Source organism: Python bivittatus, unplaced genomic scaffold, assembly GCF_059951505.1.
Source record: "Python bivittatus isolate LINGU-HERP-01145 unplaced genomic scaffold, Pbiv_v1 ctg000020_np1212, whole genome shotgun sequence".
Classification (NCBI taxonomy): Eukaryota; Metazoa; Chordata; class Lepidosauria; order Squamata; family Pythonidae; genus Python; species Python bivittatus.
In genome coordinates, this window is record NW_028277030.1 from 3866151 (window position 1) to 3881711 (window position 15561).

General features: G+C 37.2%; 1 protein-coding gene across 1 annotated transcript; it reads right to left on the reverse strand.

Moving 5' to 3' along the window:
* Positions 1–33: 33 nt before the first annotated feature.
* On the reverse strand, positions 34–13770 carry LOC103066442 (meprin A subunit alpha). The gene is made up of 13 exons (XM_015887830.3): positions 13663–13770; positions 13546–13570; positions 13364–13420; positions 12448–12488; positions 12292–12367; positions 10281–10398; positions 8176–8351; positions 6998–7219; positions 6158–6292; positions 4184–4399; positions 2981–3448; positions 1410–1577; positions 34–239 (listed from the first exon to the last, which is right to left on the reverse strand). Exons 1-13 carry the CDS (start codon positions 13750–13752, stop codon positions 211–213), a joined length of 1821 nt encoding a protein of 606 aa, XP_015743316.1. The 5' UTR covers positions 13753–13770; the 3' UTR covers positions 34–210.
* Positions 13771–15561: the final 1791 nt, after the last annotated feature.

The window sequence follows — 15561 nt, forward strand, 5'->3', positions numbered from 1 at the left end:
CTCCTTTCGACAAAACATATTCAGAGCAACACATGAAACAGTGCATTTTATTATTATTCTATTTTCAAGTTTGCTTTTCAAGGGTGCGGGGCCAGTAAACGTGAATCCACAAGCCAAACTCTGTCAGAAATTGCTCACGATAGCTGAAGGAATCAGAGGAGACGTACACTTGTTTGTCAAGAATTCCAGGAATGTATGAAGTTAGGTAACTTATAAAACATTACCTGGATCATGAATAACTGTAGGTATGAGAAGAAAAATAAAAGAAAAAGATAAACAAAGCTTTTCATTATAATTGACAGCAAGAAGCAGAATAATATATTACCTGATCTTTGGACTTAAGAAATAAAACTGATAGTTAAGTTTTTCAGCCTAGTAAGAGGAACTTTCATGTAAAAATAGTAGTTCATTCATATAGCTGATCTCGATGCAGATGTACATCTGGAGAGCTACATGGTTACTCTAGTCTATATTTTATTTTATCTTACAATGAAGCCCAAATAGTTCTCAGATTTGCTCTTAAGTTAGTTTAAATGTGTATGTTCATCATATGATCAATATAGCATATATCATTCATGTATGCATCTTACTTGATCACAGCAACTATGACAGATCATTCACTCTGTCTATTGTTTTTTGTTGGTATAATATTCAGGCTGGCAAGCTATCTTGACTAAGTTTTTTGTCCCCTCACCCTAGCATTTCCTTTGATCTTTGACTTTGCACAGAGGATTCCTCACATTGTGTTGAATGCTTTTTGAGCTTGTCTTTACCAAGAACCACTGCTCTTTGTCTCTTGTGGAATTCCCTTCCCCACTTACATCAAAAATGTACACAATGCATACTCCCCATATTCTGCCTCTTGCTCCAGTTTGCCAAGGATTCCCTCCTCCTCATCTGATACCTACCAGATTTATACAATGGTCTGATCACATCAAGCCTAAAAGTTCTCAGTGCTCTTATCTACTTCCATATACTCTATGTGTGTGAATTTGCTGGCAATTTTTTCTTCTTCTTATCATTCTGATCCCACATTCTATTCTTCGATTTCTGTCTTGGCTTCTTGTCTGCTCTGCTACCACCTGCTGTCCAAAAGTCTACCTGGCAAACTTGGTACTTATTGGCCTTGGCTATCTTTCCTAACTGGGCTAAGTCCTTTAAAATGAATAAATTATCTTGGAATGTTCCAGCTTTAAAGAAGCAAACCACACATATTAAAAAGATATGTTCAGCCTTTTCAAATACATCTCAACAAAAACTACTTCTACAATAAGGATGGGAGAAGTAGGCAAATTAATGACAATTAAAACTCAGAGGAAGCAACTCTGCTTTGAATATTTTAAATCTTCCTGCGTAGAGTTATATTTTTCAGAGAGTTCAATAAATAACAGTAAGAACATGACACCTACCTTCAAAATTTGCAGAAATGATGAGATTGTCATTTTTAACAAAATTCTTCCGATACAATTCACTGTATGGCAAGATGTAATGCCATCCCCATGCTGGACCTACATGGGTGCCATAGAGAGAATCAAAATATCCAGTAATGGTGGGCTTATCCCAAAAAAGTTTGCCATCTGTCAAGCAAAATAAACAAATAACCATAAATAAATTGAAGTGGATCAATATTTTCAGCATTTTCAGGAGGCTACATAAAATTCAAATAATCAGACACAACATTTCAAACCAATATGCTTTTACAGAAAAAGTACCTGCTTGATATTTAAGATAATTTTGCTTCAGTGGGGGGAAAAGTGTTGTCCTACCTACATTGTTTTATAAAATCTGTCTTAATAAGTTTTCTCATTCTTCAAGAGAGTTCCTGAAAGAAAAAGCTGGTCTTGGTATAGTTACCACAGCTTTCATAATAACTGTGTCTGTCTTTTATAAATTTTAATTATGTATTTATTGTTTTAAATTGATGTAAACCACCCAGAGTCCCCCATTGCAGGGAGATGGGCGGGGATAAGTCTATGTATAAATAAATAAAAATAAAAATAAAAACTAGCTTCACTTTTGAAAAATGGAGACTTGGCTCAGACATAGCATCTAGTTTATGACTATATCTGCATTATATCTTGCCAGTGATTAAGATGTGGCTAGATACTAGTTTCTTTTCAGATACATAGTTTAAAATGCTGCTGATAAATTTTAAAGGGTGAAAGGATGGTATGTTCTGAGTGTACCTGCTTTCCCAAATGAGAGAGATGGGGGGCAATTAGTCAAGTAGCTTTGACTTCTGGAATACTGTTGGCAAGTATATTTTTCAGGCACCTAACATTTTGTTTTCCTTTCAGGTGCCAACTAAAAATAATTTTATGCCTGACTTTTTTTTTTTTTTTTTGCATGTTATTATTGCCTGAATTTGTCATAGGTTCCAGGGAATCTTTCAAATTTATCACCAACCCAAGAATTTGTGGCATTTCCAGATTGGATTTCACTCAGTAAATTAGAAATGGAGTAAGAGGCATCGAATAAAATAGTTGAGTTCAATTCTGCACAAAGTTAGACATGCTTTTTCATGCTAACCTAAAGTTCCAATACTTAAGTTCTGACCTGTTGATGCTACAATATCTTCAATAATTCTGTGATTCTCAATAGATTTTAATCTATATAATCACAGTGATTATTTTAAACTCTGGCCCAGTGGGCATCCTTTTACATGAACTGTCATTTTGGTTCAAAAATAGTATAAAATATTGGGAGAAGGTTTAGGTACATTGTCTTAGATATATTCTAATTTTAATCATAACCTTGAAGATTTAGTAAGGTTGCCTGATTCATTGATTAAGAGCCACTTTTGTAATTTCCCAGATTTAATTTTCACTTGCTTATTTAAGATTTACTTTAGATGGTCTCACTTATGAATAGCATCTCTGCATCATGCTTGAAAAAGAATCAGCTAAGCAGCCTTGGAATTATGCTGTTAAAAAAGAGAGAAAGCAGTCAATTCTGTATTATACCACCCCCTTAGACTTACTGTAGCGCTGGTTAGGGTCTGTAACAAAACTGCGGCTTGCTGACATCCTTTGGGTGATGTCAGGATCTTGATCGACTATGGTGAATGTCACTTGCCTGTTCGCAGCGGGCCACTCTAATGCTCCATCATTCTGGCCACTACATAGAGAAAACATGATTCCCAGATAATCTCCACTTGAGCCAGGTGGACCATGGGGATAGAGACTGAGCACAAAGCAGTAGCCTTCAGAATTATAGAAGATGGGGCTTGGAAGATCGTCTCCTTTTGAGGAACTCTTTACAAGGGAAGTGAAGTTTCTTATCTGCCAAATGTTGGTGGGACACTGTGTTTCAGTCAGAGTGACATCATCAATGTGAATTCCTCCATTAGAATTGTTTGGGTCTCCTTTAAGGCCTTGAAAAGCATAGCGGAATTTGGTCCGGCTGTTGAAAGGAATGTTTGCTAAGTTCCACTGCTTCTCTCCATCAGCTGAAAAGGGAAAGGGGAAAATCCAATATTGGATTCATCTAATTATTTAATGCATTTTATACAGCTTCCCCTGTAATGATCTCAAAGTGATATATAGCAAAAGTAAAGTGATGAAGATCGGAGAATAAAATTACAAAAACTTAAAATAGTTAATAAAACTGTGCATTTAAAATGGTGGAAAGCCCTCCGCCATAGGATGGCATTCCATTGATACTCTGAATAATATTTGAGGCCCTTTACTTGGCCGCAGAGAAGCAACAGTTTTGTCAAGGTATATGTTCCAAAGTTTGCTTAATACCAAAGACAAAAGTTGGATGTCTTTGTGAGAAAAGACTGGATCGTATTTGTTTCTTTATTCTTTATTCTTTAACTGGCTTTAGATTTAGACTCATCCTTCAGATCTCAACTGGTCACACATATGAAAGGCAGTGCAAAGAAATGCCATCTAACACACTAATATAAAAATATATTTTAAAAAAGCCAAAATGGAAATAACCGTTTACATTTATATTATAGAACAGTCATCAGACTTTTACTCTGTTATGCATTCTAACCTATCTTTCTCTACCGATCTTCATGCAACTGCCTTTTCAAAGTTTTTCTAGGTTTATCACACACACCAGTTAGATATTGGATATGAGAAGGCAAAGATATCTGATGCTCTTTTTAGAAAGTAAAGCATAACCCTGAATGTCTAATTGTAAGTAAATCTTTAAAGATTACTTGAGAGCTTACCATGGATGTTTTTCAGTTGCATTGTCTTCCTAATATTTCCAGTACCGTCATCAGTTTTAATCCATACAATCAGTTCATCTTTTGGACTTCCATCAAATTTGTAATAAAACTGTAGACACTTCTCATTTCTTCTTGGATAAAGAATACGAGATTCCAAAATGGCTGTTTCACCTGAAAGGCCTTTTGTGGTATCAAAGCTCATAACATGCTCTTTCTCTGTAAAGTATATGAAGATGGTTTAATGTCCTGAGGTCATGATTCATTTGGGACAAATGTGCAGGAGTTCACTGGGTTAAACTGGGGCACTTACAAGATTCTGTTACTGTAACCTTATAATAAAAGTAGTATTAGCATTCATAATTTTGATTTCCTAGCCTGGTCTACGTTGAAGAGCTGACATCAATTTTGCAAGTCTGAATATACTTCCCCCCTCCCTCCCTTTATCTTTGTGAGAACTAAGAAAGATCAATTCTGAGACACTTTCTCAAATTACATTTCTGCCCCAGATTCAAATTTCTTTTATCTGACCATTGTCTTGGTTGCAGCTCTTCTTCCTGTTGCTCAAGGTTATTCCTTCTGCCCATTGCATGTAATTTCTTTTTTTAATGTCCATATATTTTCAAGAGGCACAAAATAAAAAATAGTTGGGTGGGTGTTTTTTATAGTTACAAGGCAATTAATTTCCATAGGTCTTATATATATTTATATAATCCCTATATGGGATGCAACCTTTCTTAGTGTTATTGTGCATATGTCCCACCCCAATAAATGCTCGATGCTCAGCCTTCACATAACTGCATGAGACCGAAGCCACAGATAGTTCTGCTGATAGGCTATCAGTATTCATGAGTGACAGACCCACCTATCACTGTCTTCCCAACCTCCCTCCCTTTCTTCAATCTTCTTTCATTGAATTAAAACATATCTTCCTTAATAATGATTCAACTGTGGTCCTATTATTTACTGTAAGCTAAAGAAAGGTAGGTGAATGAGACAAAGGCTCATGTGACTATCAAATTTATTCCTTCTACAGCAGGACCCTACGAGCAGCAGATGTGGAGCGACACAGAATGGTGAGGTCTCTGTATCTTAATGGGACCTGCTCTGAGCCTTTTAAGCCACCTGTTATATAGGAAGATGTGGCCCTGTGGTCAGTACTGAAATAAGACTCAAATGCCTCTGTCAAATCTTACTACCTGTTACACATTTCTGGTGTTTTTTTTAATTTATGTGCCACCCACTCCTCTTCCACAAACCAATAAGGTTCAAAGTGTCTAGCTATGTGGCTAGCAAACTAGAAAAAAAAAAATAAAAATGCAATCAAAATCATTATAAAAAAAAAAATGGGAAAAAGCTCCCAGGGGCCTTTCACTCAACTGAGCAGCAAGTCAGGTTATACTCCAAAGGTCTGCCTGACTAAAAACCACTTTTGTGTGGGATCAAGTGGCGGGGCAGCATAGGAGTGGCATCCAGTCCTTTGCAGACCATATGGTGGAAATTTGAGCAGTAGTCCTCAGCAAATTAGAAAGGTTGGTCAGAGTTCTGATATCGTGGGAAGAGCATTGTGAGTAGACAGAAAACAGATATCTAAAGCTAGAATTGCTGACCTGAACATGACAATACGAAACAAGATAAAGTATATATGACTTTGTGGCCTCTACTTTAATTAAACCAATAGCTTTCAAGTATCTAAAAAGGGCACTAGACAGTGATGCTCCAGCGAAATCCTAGGGGGTCAACTTTTGTTCCGTGGTTTATATCTTTCTTCACAAGGAGATTGTCACATATTAACACTTTTAAAGAAACTTTGGATGCAATTAACATTTTGAATTCTCTTATTTTCATATTTCATAATCCATTTCAGGTCTCATATTTCTTTTAGCCCTTCCTATTGGCTTTCATTATTAAATGATTTCAGTTGTACAGCAATTTCCTCATCCATGACTGCATTTAAAGCACACATTAATATGTTACCTAAGCAGTTGTTCTTGTTATCCTGACTTGTAATCAAGGTGTGTTGCCAGTCCTTGTCGTCTCTTCCATTCTGCACCATACCACAGATATTGATGGACTCAAATGAACATTGGTCAAGGAGAGTAAGACTGGAAGCTGTAGAAAATAACCCCACATTTCAGATAAAAGCAATCTAAGTGCAAATCAGGTAGACCTCTGTGCTGCCTAACAAACCTCTTCCCAAATTAGTTTTGAGCACCTTGCACAGGACTAAAACATCCTTGTCAAGACAGCTCAGAACATTTTGGGAACCATTCTCAGCTCCACACAAACGAATATCAGTCATGCGCCATAATTGCTCTGAACAAATAGTTGGGTCAATGTTACACAATCTTTTATAGACCAAAATATACACTGATACAGCTGGGAGGCCATAAATGATCAGAGGATGCTGGAAGCAATAAGTGGGGACTAGTAACTGCATGTGGGCCTCAGGTATGGATTGACCACTCCTGCTTTAGGGTCACATGCCGTCTTAGGCCACAGGTTGGGTATTCATCAAGTATGTAATTTAGGTGATTGTTCAATAAAACAATGTGGATATTACTTCCTGGATTAATTTAATATCATCACTGCACATGCAGGGCTTAAGAAGTTGCAATGGGTGAATCTGCATTCCCATGAACTCCAAAACACCTTTGTGCTTTAAATTCTGTAGTATTGCATAGACCTATTTCTAATTTAATATAAGCTGATAGAGATTGTTAACTGTTCCTCGTAATTAAGGAATGTTTAAGATGTAAGGTTTCACCATTTCTGTAGCACAAAAAAGTAAAGTTGAGTAAAATAGAATAAACTTACCACAATGATACATGCGGTTAAGCCTTTCTAGATCTATCTTGCTCATATCCTGGCTCTGCCCAATGACATTGTTGAATTCTGGAATTTTTGTTGTAATTGAAGGGACAGAACTGTTCTTATTGAATGAATAAGGTCCATAATGCATGACAGATTCATAATCATACGGAGTGTTTAAATCAGTAATGAAAGTGTCGTCATATTTGTCAAAGTTATATGCCTGACCTAGGAAACAAAATACTCAGATTGTTAGGAAAATTTGACAATTAATATTTTAATATTTTATTGATGGATTTGCAATTAGAGGAGGCAATCATTTATAACAGATCTAACTTGTACAGCTTGATCCCTAATCCATTATTTAACAGTAGGCTTCATCGCATCCCTTATATGTTATTTAATATATATCAGAATCCACTGGAAATTGTCTTGCAATTTTGAGTGAATTAATCTGTTGTTACTGTAGTTGCACTTTAAGTTCCAAAGTGCTGATGGAGATCAGTAACGAGTTGGCTTTTTGTCTGATATATCAAAGCTGGAGCAGTTAAAGATGTTGAGTTGACAGCCAGACATTTGATCCAGAGGGTAGTCCAATATCTTGTGCGTGATTTTATATGACCCCTTAGAAAATAAAGTTTGCAGTTTGGGAATAATCCTGAACCTACAGTAGGTTTGCTTTTGAGTAATTAAGTGGTAACTAAGATCAGGAACACAACATAGATTTGTAGACCAGTCTACATTTAGTGAACGTCCTTGTTGCGTCTCTGTTGAGCTGCTGTTGGGTACGGTATGCATGTTGTGCATCTTTGGCCTTGTGTCTCTCTGGCTTCTTGATCTCTCCATTAATTGGAACAGAGATTGATAGATCTGTTTTTCAGATTTAGGAATCTACTTTTAGATAAGAAAAACACAGAATTGTTCTTCCTCCCTTGAAGCCAGTGGGAGGCCCAAAATTCACATGTCAGTCTGTCTTTTCCTTGCCTGAGACATATGGCACTACTGCATTAGGTTAGGTTAAATGTCCTTTTTAACTACTATAATATCAGTAACATTTCCTAAAACCAAATTGAGGGGGATGATTTTAGTTCAAATCTACATGAAGTAATAAGATTCCAGAATGGGCACAAAAGATTTGAAAGGCCCCAAATCTTCCTAGTAACTTTTCTATCCCTTCTTCTTACCTTCAATGATTTCATTCCACCAAATCTTAACATAGTCATCTCGATCAGTGCGTGACTGTTCATGATAAAATCCAAGGGCATGCAAGACTTCATGCTCCACCGTATCTTTATATTCACAGCGTGATCCAATGGAAACGACCTGGCCATTCTGAAGATCTCCCACATAAGACCAGCATCTGTTATACAATGATACATTCATTCATTCATTCATTCATTCATCCATCCATCCATCCAAAACAGCTGATTTAACACAACAACTAATATAAACACATAGTTATTTGGGCTAGAAGAGCCAAATGATAGCAGAGTGAGAGAGCTCCCCATCTACCATATAGGATCCCACCTTACCTACATATGTTATTCATTCAAAAAAGATACTGACGCTGCTTTAGGCCAACCAAATACAAACCCTGGATGACACCTGTTCTCACAGTTCTTAACAGACAGAAGAACATAGGCCTATTCAGGCCTTACTAAACTGGACTTATCTTGAACATTCATGAGTTCTGTACAAAAGTCTGCATATGCAAGGGTTAGGGTTTTTTGCTATATTTTTGCTATAGGCATTAGCCTCACATACATGACAACCAAGGAAGGATGATGTCATGTGAACAGAATTGGTCAACAGGAGTCTCTAACTTGGTCCCATTCTCATGCAGGTATTAAGATAAACAGGTTTATTAACATATATATCATGATTATTAATAATCCACATGATCCAATGGGGGAGGGAATGGGAAAGGAATATTATTTATAGCATGTCCTGAAATCATGACCTTGTAAAAGAGCTCAGCTATGTTAAAAAAAATGTAGCTCACTTGCAGATGGAGTTATCATAGTTACTTGGGTGGGGTCCTGCATAGTCTCCCAGCATGGTGCAGTAGTAGCAGCAGCAGCAGTAGTTGGATTGCTACTTCTCCCAACTTCTAGCCTGTGCTAAGGATGCTCTTTGGCAGAGAACTTGGAGAGTAATTAGCTTATAAGTTGCAAGAGGCTTCTTTTTTCCCTTAACAGAAGTGTTTTCTTTAGATTTTTAAAAAAACTTCGTAAGCCAGGGGTGGGCAACTGGAAACCCTAGGGAAAGGTATGGCTGCTGAATCCCTCTTTTGCACCCCCAGGGAGCCCCTCACATCAGAACTGCTGAAATCAAAACATCTGAGCTAGATTCTACTGCAGCCTGACCTGAGTCACACTGTGTATGAGGCATAATATTCAGAAGGATGAATTATTCATGCCAAGCGATATCCAGACTGCATTGCCTCTGAAAAGCAAGGAGCTTCCCAATGCACTGCATTTTTACTGAATAATTGTTTAGAAAAGAAACCATACAGAGGAGAAACTACAGACATGTACAGAAAATCTATCTATGTCCTTTCAGAAAGGATAGAGAGAGAGGATGGATGGGAAAAATTACTGTATTCTAATGCTCACTGAGGTGATATGGTAATCTGTTATTTCAGACTATAAGCAACATGATCTTCTGTGTGTCTCATGAAGGGAGGAAACCTTCTTATAGAAAGTTAACATGTCAGGAAGACTACAAACCTCCTCTATGATATTTAGGATCGACCTACAAGTTTTCCGAATAAAGTAGTGTGCAATCTAAAAGTGAGATTCTGTGTGCAGTAAACTAACTATATGTCTAGTGATCTGAACTAGGACTGCAATATGCAGCATGGTGAAGATGAAGGGGAAATCTACCATTTCTTCTGGCAACTAGCTGGGAGTAAGTTTCCCTTAATGCACTGACTTCTGAATAGTCTGTACTGCAGACTAAATGACACATCAAGGGAAACATCCCAGGTTGTGCAAATAATAGGTGGAGAATATCTAGAAGAGAAGAAAGGCATGCAAGGGATTCCCCTTCTTGCTAGTAATAAGCCATTTCGGGGAAATCAAGGAAACACAGTCTGACCCAACCTTGAAATACGGTAGTCAAAGTAAGTCAAGAGGAAAAGGCCTAATTTATGCTTTATACTAGGTTTCAATAAAGGATGAAGGCAGAAATACATTATACTTTTGTGCACTTAAACTATGGACAATTATTTAATTAAATGGCACAGCTTTCTGTCATGGCATTGGCCTGTCTGTTTGAATAAATTTACCCATCCAGCTTTTCAAATTGGAGATAGGTCTGCTCTCCTTCATAGGGTTTGAAGTCAATGCAAGATTTGAGTCGAAACATCTCAAACGCTTGCAGTATAACACCCTTCGTATTCAGGTCTGAAAGAAAGAGGGCATATTTTATTACTCCAATCCAGACTGTAGATAAATGAGATCTTTATTATTTAGATATATAGACTTTTAAATAAAACATGTATAAAATACATTTTAGCAACTTATATGTTCACTTGTTCTAATAAATAACTCCATAGATATTCAGAAAATACATTCTTGAAAATATGTTTTAAAATGTAGAACTGCATTAATTGCTTTGGAACATGCTACAAACCAGATTCAGAGTACTATTTATGTATAAATTTGGGGATTGCAGGAATTTTCTATGAAATTGGGCTGCTGTTAAAAATCTGATAGTTACACTGTTACTGAGGTGAATAGTGATTGCTGCCAATGGTGTGCAGAATTTCAAATGACCACTTTATATAGATTTGCAGATACCATGGCCTCCTATAAAAGCATTATATACTGAGACAGCAATACAAGAAGCAGTAAACTGGATAATCACCACAGGATGTCAATCAGAATGGAGTGCCACCAAAATAATTCTCCCAGTAATCCTTTGTTTTTTCTACCCATAGCAGCAGCAACCAATGATTTGGAGCAGGGATAAAGAAAATTATATTGCAAAGCTGCTTTCTTGAGTATCTATCGTTGGAGCAGAATGTTACTTAGTCCGTGAATAACGGTATTTGGTTCTCAACAGTAGGAACCCTTTGACATTTGGGTTCTTCTTCCAGCAGTAATCAAGATTAAATTTTCAATCTATAGTCCACTGTTGCTTAGCTGATCACTTTTTTTTTTTTTTTATCTGCACTCAGTTGTTACCGACTCTGCAGTGACTGCTTTGGACGAGTCCTTTGCAGTTTTCAAGGCAAGGTGTTTTGGAAGTGGTTTGCAGGGCCTCCTTCCTAAAGCAGAGCCCAGCTGGCGAGCGCAGGAGGCGGGGTCTCCATTGCTTCGTACCCTTTTCGGGCGAGTGCGGTTTTGCGCTTACCGGCAACTGCTCCCGACTCCTTTTGCAAGGCGCCGCCAGCATTTTTCCTCCCAACGGAGTGAGAGTACCCATTTATCTACTCACGTGAGTTTTCGAACTGTTGGGTTGACAGGAACTGGGGAGGAAACAGGAGCTCACCCTGCTAACGCGAAGGCTGGGCTCGAACCGCTGAAGTATTGACCATTTCTGACCGGCAACTTTCAGCGTCATTAAGCCGCTGCGCCACCGCGTCCCCCTTTAGCCGATCACCAAAATACTGTAATCATGTGATCCTTCTTTTTATATATGTATGTAAGAGGTATGTTAGATTTTGAGATGAAACAGGATGATGATGACTAATGACTTAACATTCCTCTCAGACATCCTGACTGCTTTGGGCTATTACTCTATTTCTGTAAGTTCAGGTGTGATTTACCACTCCATCATGACTGACAGCTTAAAAAAAGTAATGAGACCAATGGAAATCTCCTTAAATCAGAAATAAATACTCAAGTAGTATTTTTTTAAAATGACTCTTTAAATAACTGTGTTTTATTACTGGAACCTTCCTTCTCACTCTTTGCCCCTTCCCCCCAATCAACTGAAGGGCTAGACTAGAAACATCCTGGAAGAAAGCAAACCACTTCCCTATTGCTGCCAAGAAGGTTTCATGGAAGTAGCCAAGGAGTCAAACTCAAGGAGAGGGCGATTTTGCCTTTATCTGCTGAAAAGCCTGAAATCAGGGAAAAGCTGGCTGGAAATTTTGAGACCTGAAGCCCAACAGGAAATGGGCACCCAATTAAGGAAGGGAACTCTCAAGAAACATTTTTAGGGAGTTACAGGGGGAAGAGGGCAGAAGGTCCCTAAGTTTGCCCTCTATTGGAATTTACTCCATAATCCATTGTATCCATCAAACTGATGATTGATCTAGAGTTCTAGAGGTAAGTAAAATATCTTGTTACCTATACTGGCGCCCATTCTGTACGGAATTGGAAGTTTCCATCTATAGGAGGTGTTCCTCAGTGCATTTCTGTCACGCTGTTAAGAAAATTAAAACTATTTTTTTAAAAAGTTAATTCCCTAACCTCTGTACAAAGAATTAGATCAACCATACATACCGGCAAGATCATGTCACCTTCAAATAACTTCTTTCCTGTTGCTAAAAGGGGAATGTACAATAGTTAAGAGCAAAGCATTATCTTAAGGAATTATTAGAGGTTTTTATTCTCTAAATCTTGGACACATAGACAAAAAAACACCATTTGATAGAGGTTTTTTTTTCTGTTTACTACTTAACACATCTGAGTCTAGGCTTAGGGATCAGTCTGGACTTTGGTTGAAATCCTATACACATTTAGGTGGGACATATTCTATTGGACACAACAGGAATGACTTTTGAATAGACATACATTGGACGGCATTAGATATGCACCTATGTAGGCCCTTTATGGTAAATAGTCCTCCAGAATATACTACAAGACAGTTCATATGAAGGGAAATAATTGTAATAACAGAGGAGATATGATCAGTGGAGGAAGGAAAGAAGAAATAAAGGATGCAATTTCAAGTTCTTTGTTTCTCAAAATTGTCCTCAGAGAACAAATCAGGTCTTCATCTATGTGGCATTTCTTCATAGACTTGAAGAATGCAATCATAGCTCCTTCAGACTTTTCTTCTCAAGACTAAATATATCCAGTTTCCTCATTCTCTTATGCTGCTTCTAATTTTTTTTTGGGCCGTGACAGAACTTATGATTCAGTACTGTAGTACTTAGAACTTTACATCAAACAAGACAATTCTTCCAGACCTCCTCACTAAGAATGGCTGAAGCTCGTAGGCTATCCTGATTGGTTCTTTGTTTTAATGTTCTACATCCCTACTCTTTTCTACTGATTTCAGTGGATCCCAAGTATGTGTTTGTCTTCTCAATGCATAAAGAATGTTTGTGTAAGACAGGATCTTAAGAGAAAACAAGATATTTTCTTGAATTATATACATAAATATACATTATTTCCCTCCAATGTATTTACTTACCTGCATTGATTTCAGGGATGCCTTGCCTAGGTTTTCCTTCATCTAAGGAGTACCCTTCTAAATGAATAAAGATGTATATTAGTATTAAATAAGTACTTCTTTACAGATAATTACCTCAGACTGTATGTTTCCCACCTTAGAAAAAGATACATAGTTCATTTCAAGTTTGTTAACTGACTTACCTTCATGTTCTGCTCTCCTCCTGATCTGCAATGGCAATTGGACATTTTTAGAAACTCAAGCAAGGAAAATAAAATAGTGTTATAACAAGTCAGGAAGCATCTAAGAAATTACCATACCGTAAAGGAGGAAGAGACAGTCAGCAGTGCTGCCAAACATAGGAGCCCAGGTGAAAACATTTTGGAGTGGCTGTGAATGATTGAGGGCATGGTATAAATAACATGTAAAATCCCGGACTTTGTATGCAGTGTCAGAGAAACTCATTAAGAATGAAGCAACCACAGGCTAATATTTAAGCCATCCTATTATTTCCTAACTATACCCTAGGGATCAATAAATTCAACTCAAATTCAATTTTTTCTCCATATAGTTTTGCCTTCTGTTGACATTATTTCCTATTTAGGTGCTTAAAGAACTGTTGGTAAATTCCATGAATAAAACATCCAGGTGTATGGAACCATGTAAGTATTAATAAATGAGGGAATGATCTGGCCAAACCTTTATGTATTACCTTTGGGAAGTCCTAGGGAATGGATGAAGTGCCAAATGAATGGAAGAGGGCAAATATCCCTAACTTCAGAAAGGGGTGGGTGGGATAGAAGAACCAAGGAACTATGGCCCAATCAATCTAACATCTATAGCTGGGGCAATTCCAGAACAGATCATAAAGGCATCCATCTGTAAGCACCTTGAAAATAATATAACAATTATCAGAAGTGAGCGTGAATTTGTCAAGAGCATATCTTTCCAAATTAACTGTACCTCATATTTTGATCAGATAACTTACTTAGTGTATTCAGGGAATGCTGCAGTCATAATCTATTTGATTTAACAAAGTATCCAGTGACATTCTGATTAGCAAACTAGCTAAATATGGACTGGATGGAATGATAATTAAGCTATCTTGAAAACTGGGCTTATCAATGGTTCCTCACCAAATTGGAGGGGCAATTGAATTTAGACTTGGCCTTGTATTTTTCAACATTTTTATTAATGACAGATGAGGAGGTTTATCAAACTTGCAGATGACACAGAACTGATGGGATACTATTACTTGTACCCCAGAAGACAGAATTAACATTCAGAACCATCTTGACAGGTTAGACAAATATAATAAATGTAACAGAGATTAAAGCAAACGTATACAAGTAGGAAGCAGAATTCAAATGGTTATAGAATGGATATGGGTATAGAATGGAAGTTACCTGGCTTGGCAAGTACTTGTAAAAAAGATATTGGGACGGTAGTTAATTACAACTGAATATGAGTCAGCAATGTGAGATGGCTGCAAAAAATGGCAAATGCAATTATAGGTTGCTTCAGTAGAAATATAGTTTCTAAGTCATGGGAAAAACCCTCCTACTGTATTGTGTATCATGCACAGGGAGGTGGAAAAAAAACCAGACTAAGCACATGTCCTTGAAATAATCTTTTTTTAATGACCTGCAGAAACAAAAATAACTAAGATAGTCTAATGGAATGGCTACTAATTAGAAAATAGTTGGAGGGAGCCTCATAGGTGCCTGACTCAGGACTTTGCGCAGCACTTCTTTTCTTCCTCTTGAAACCTGCTTATCTTGCAAGATACCCAGGCTCAACTTTGCAAGAGCATAACAAAAGGATCTTGCCATATAGAGTGACTTGCCATATTTCCCTCCATAATACATTTTTAAACATATAAGATGCAGGCTGCATGATGATATCATATCTCTGCATGCCAGCTGGGAATTCTGAGAGGTTAAGACTGCTTTAAATGAAGAATGAGCCTCATTTTTCATATTATGTAAAGCAGTCAATCTCCCAGAATACCTACCTGGCTTACCGAGATTCAGTATCATTGCACTGTTTACACCACGTGTGTTTTAAAAAATTCAGTTCTCCTATTCTTCACTCATTACATAGGACAGCATTAGTTAAGTTTTTTCAGTCTATTGCAGGGACTGAATGAAAAACAAATCCCAAAATCTTATTGATAGGATTTTTTTTTAACTTAACAAGACATCACTAGAATATATTTT

Bases quoted from the DNA above. Each gene is read 5' to 3' on its own strand.
- LOC103066442 (XM_015887830.3), bottom strand. From the start codon at position 13,752: ATGCCCTCAATCATTCACAGCCACTCCAAAATGTTTTCACCTGGGCTC. The intron at 1,578-2,980 runs GTAAGTCTAAGG...TTTGCTTGACAG, and splicing joins AGACCCTAACCAGCGCTACA to ATGGCAAACTTTTTTGGGAT. The intron at 240-1,409 runs GTAGGTGTCATG...TCATACCTACAG, and splicing joins CATTTCTGCAAATTTTGAAG to TTATTCATGATCCAGGTAAT.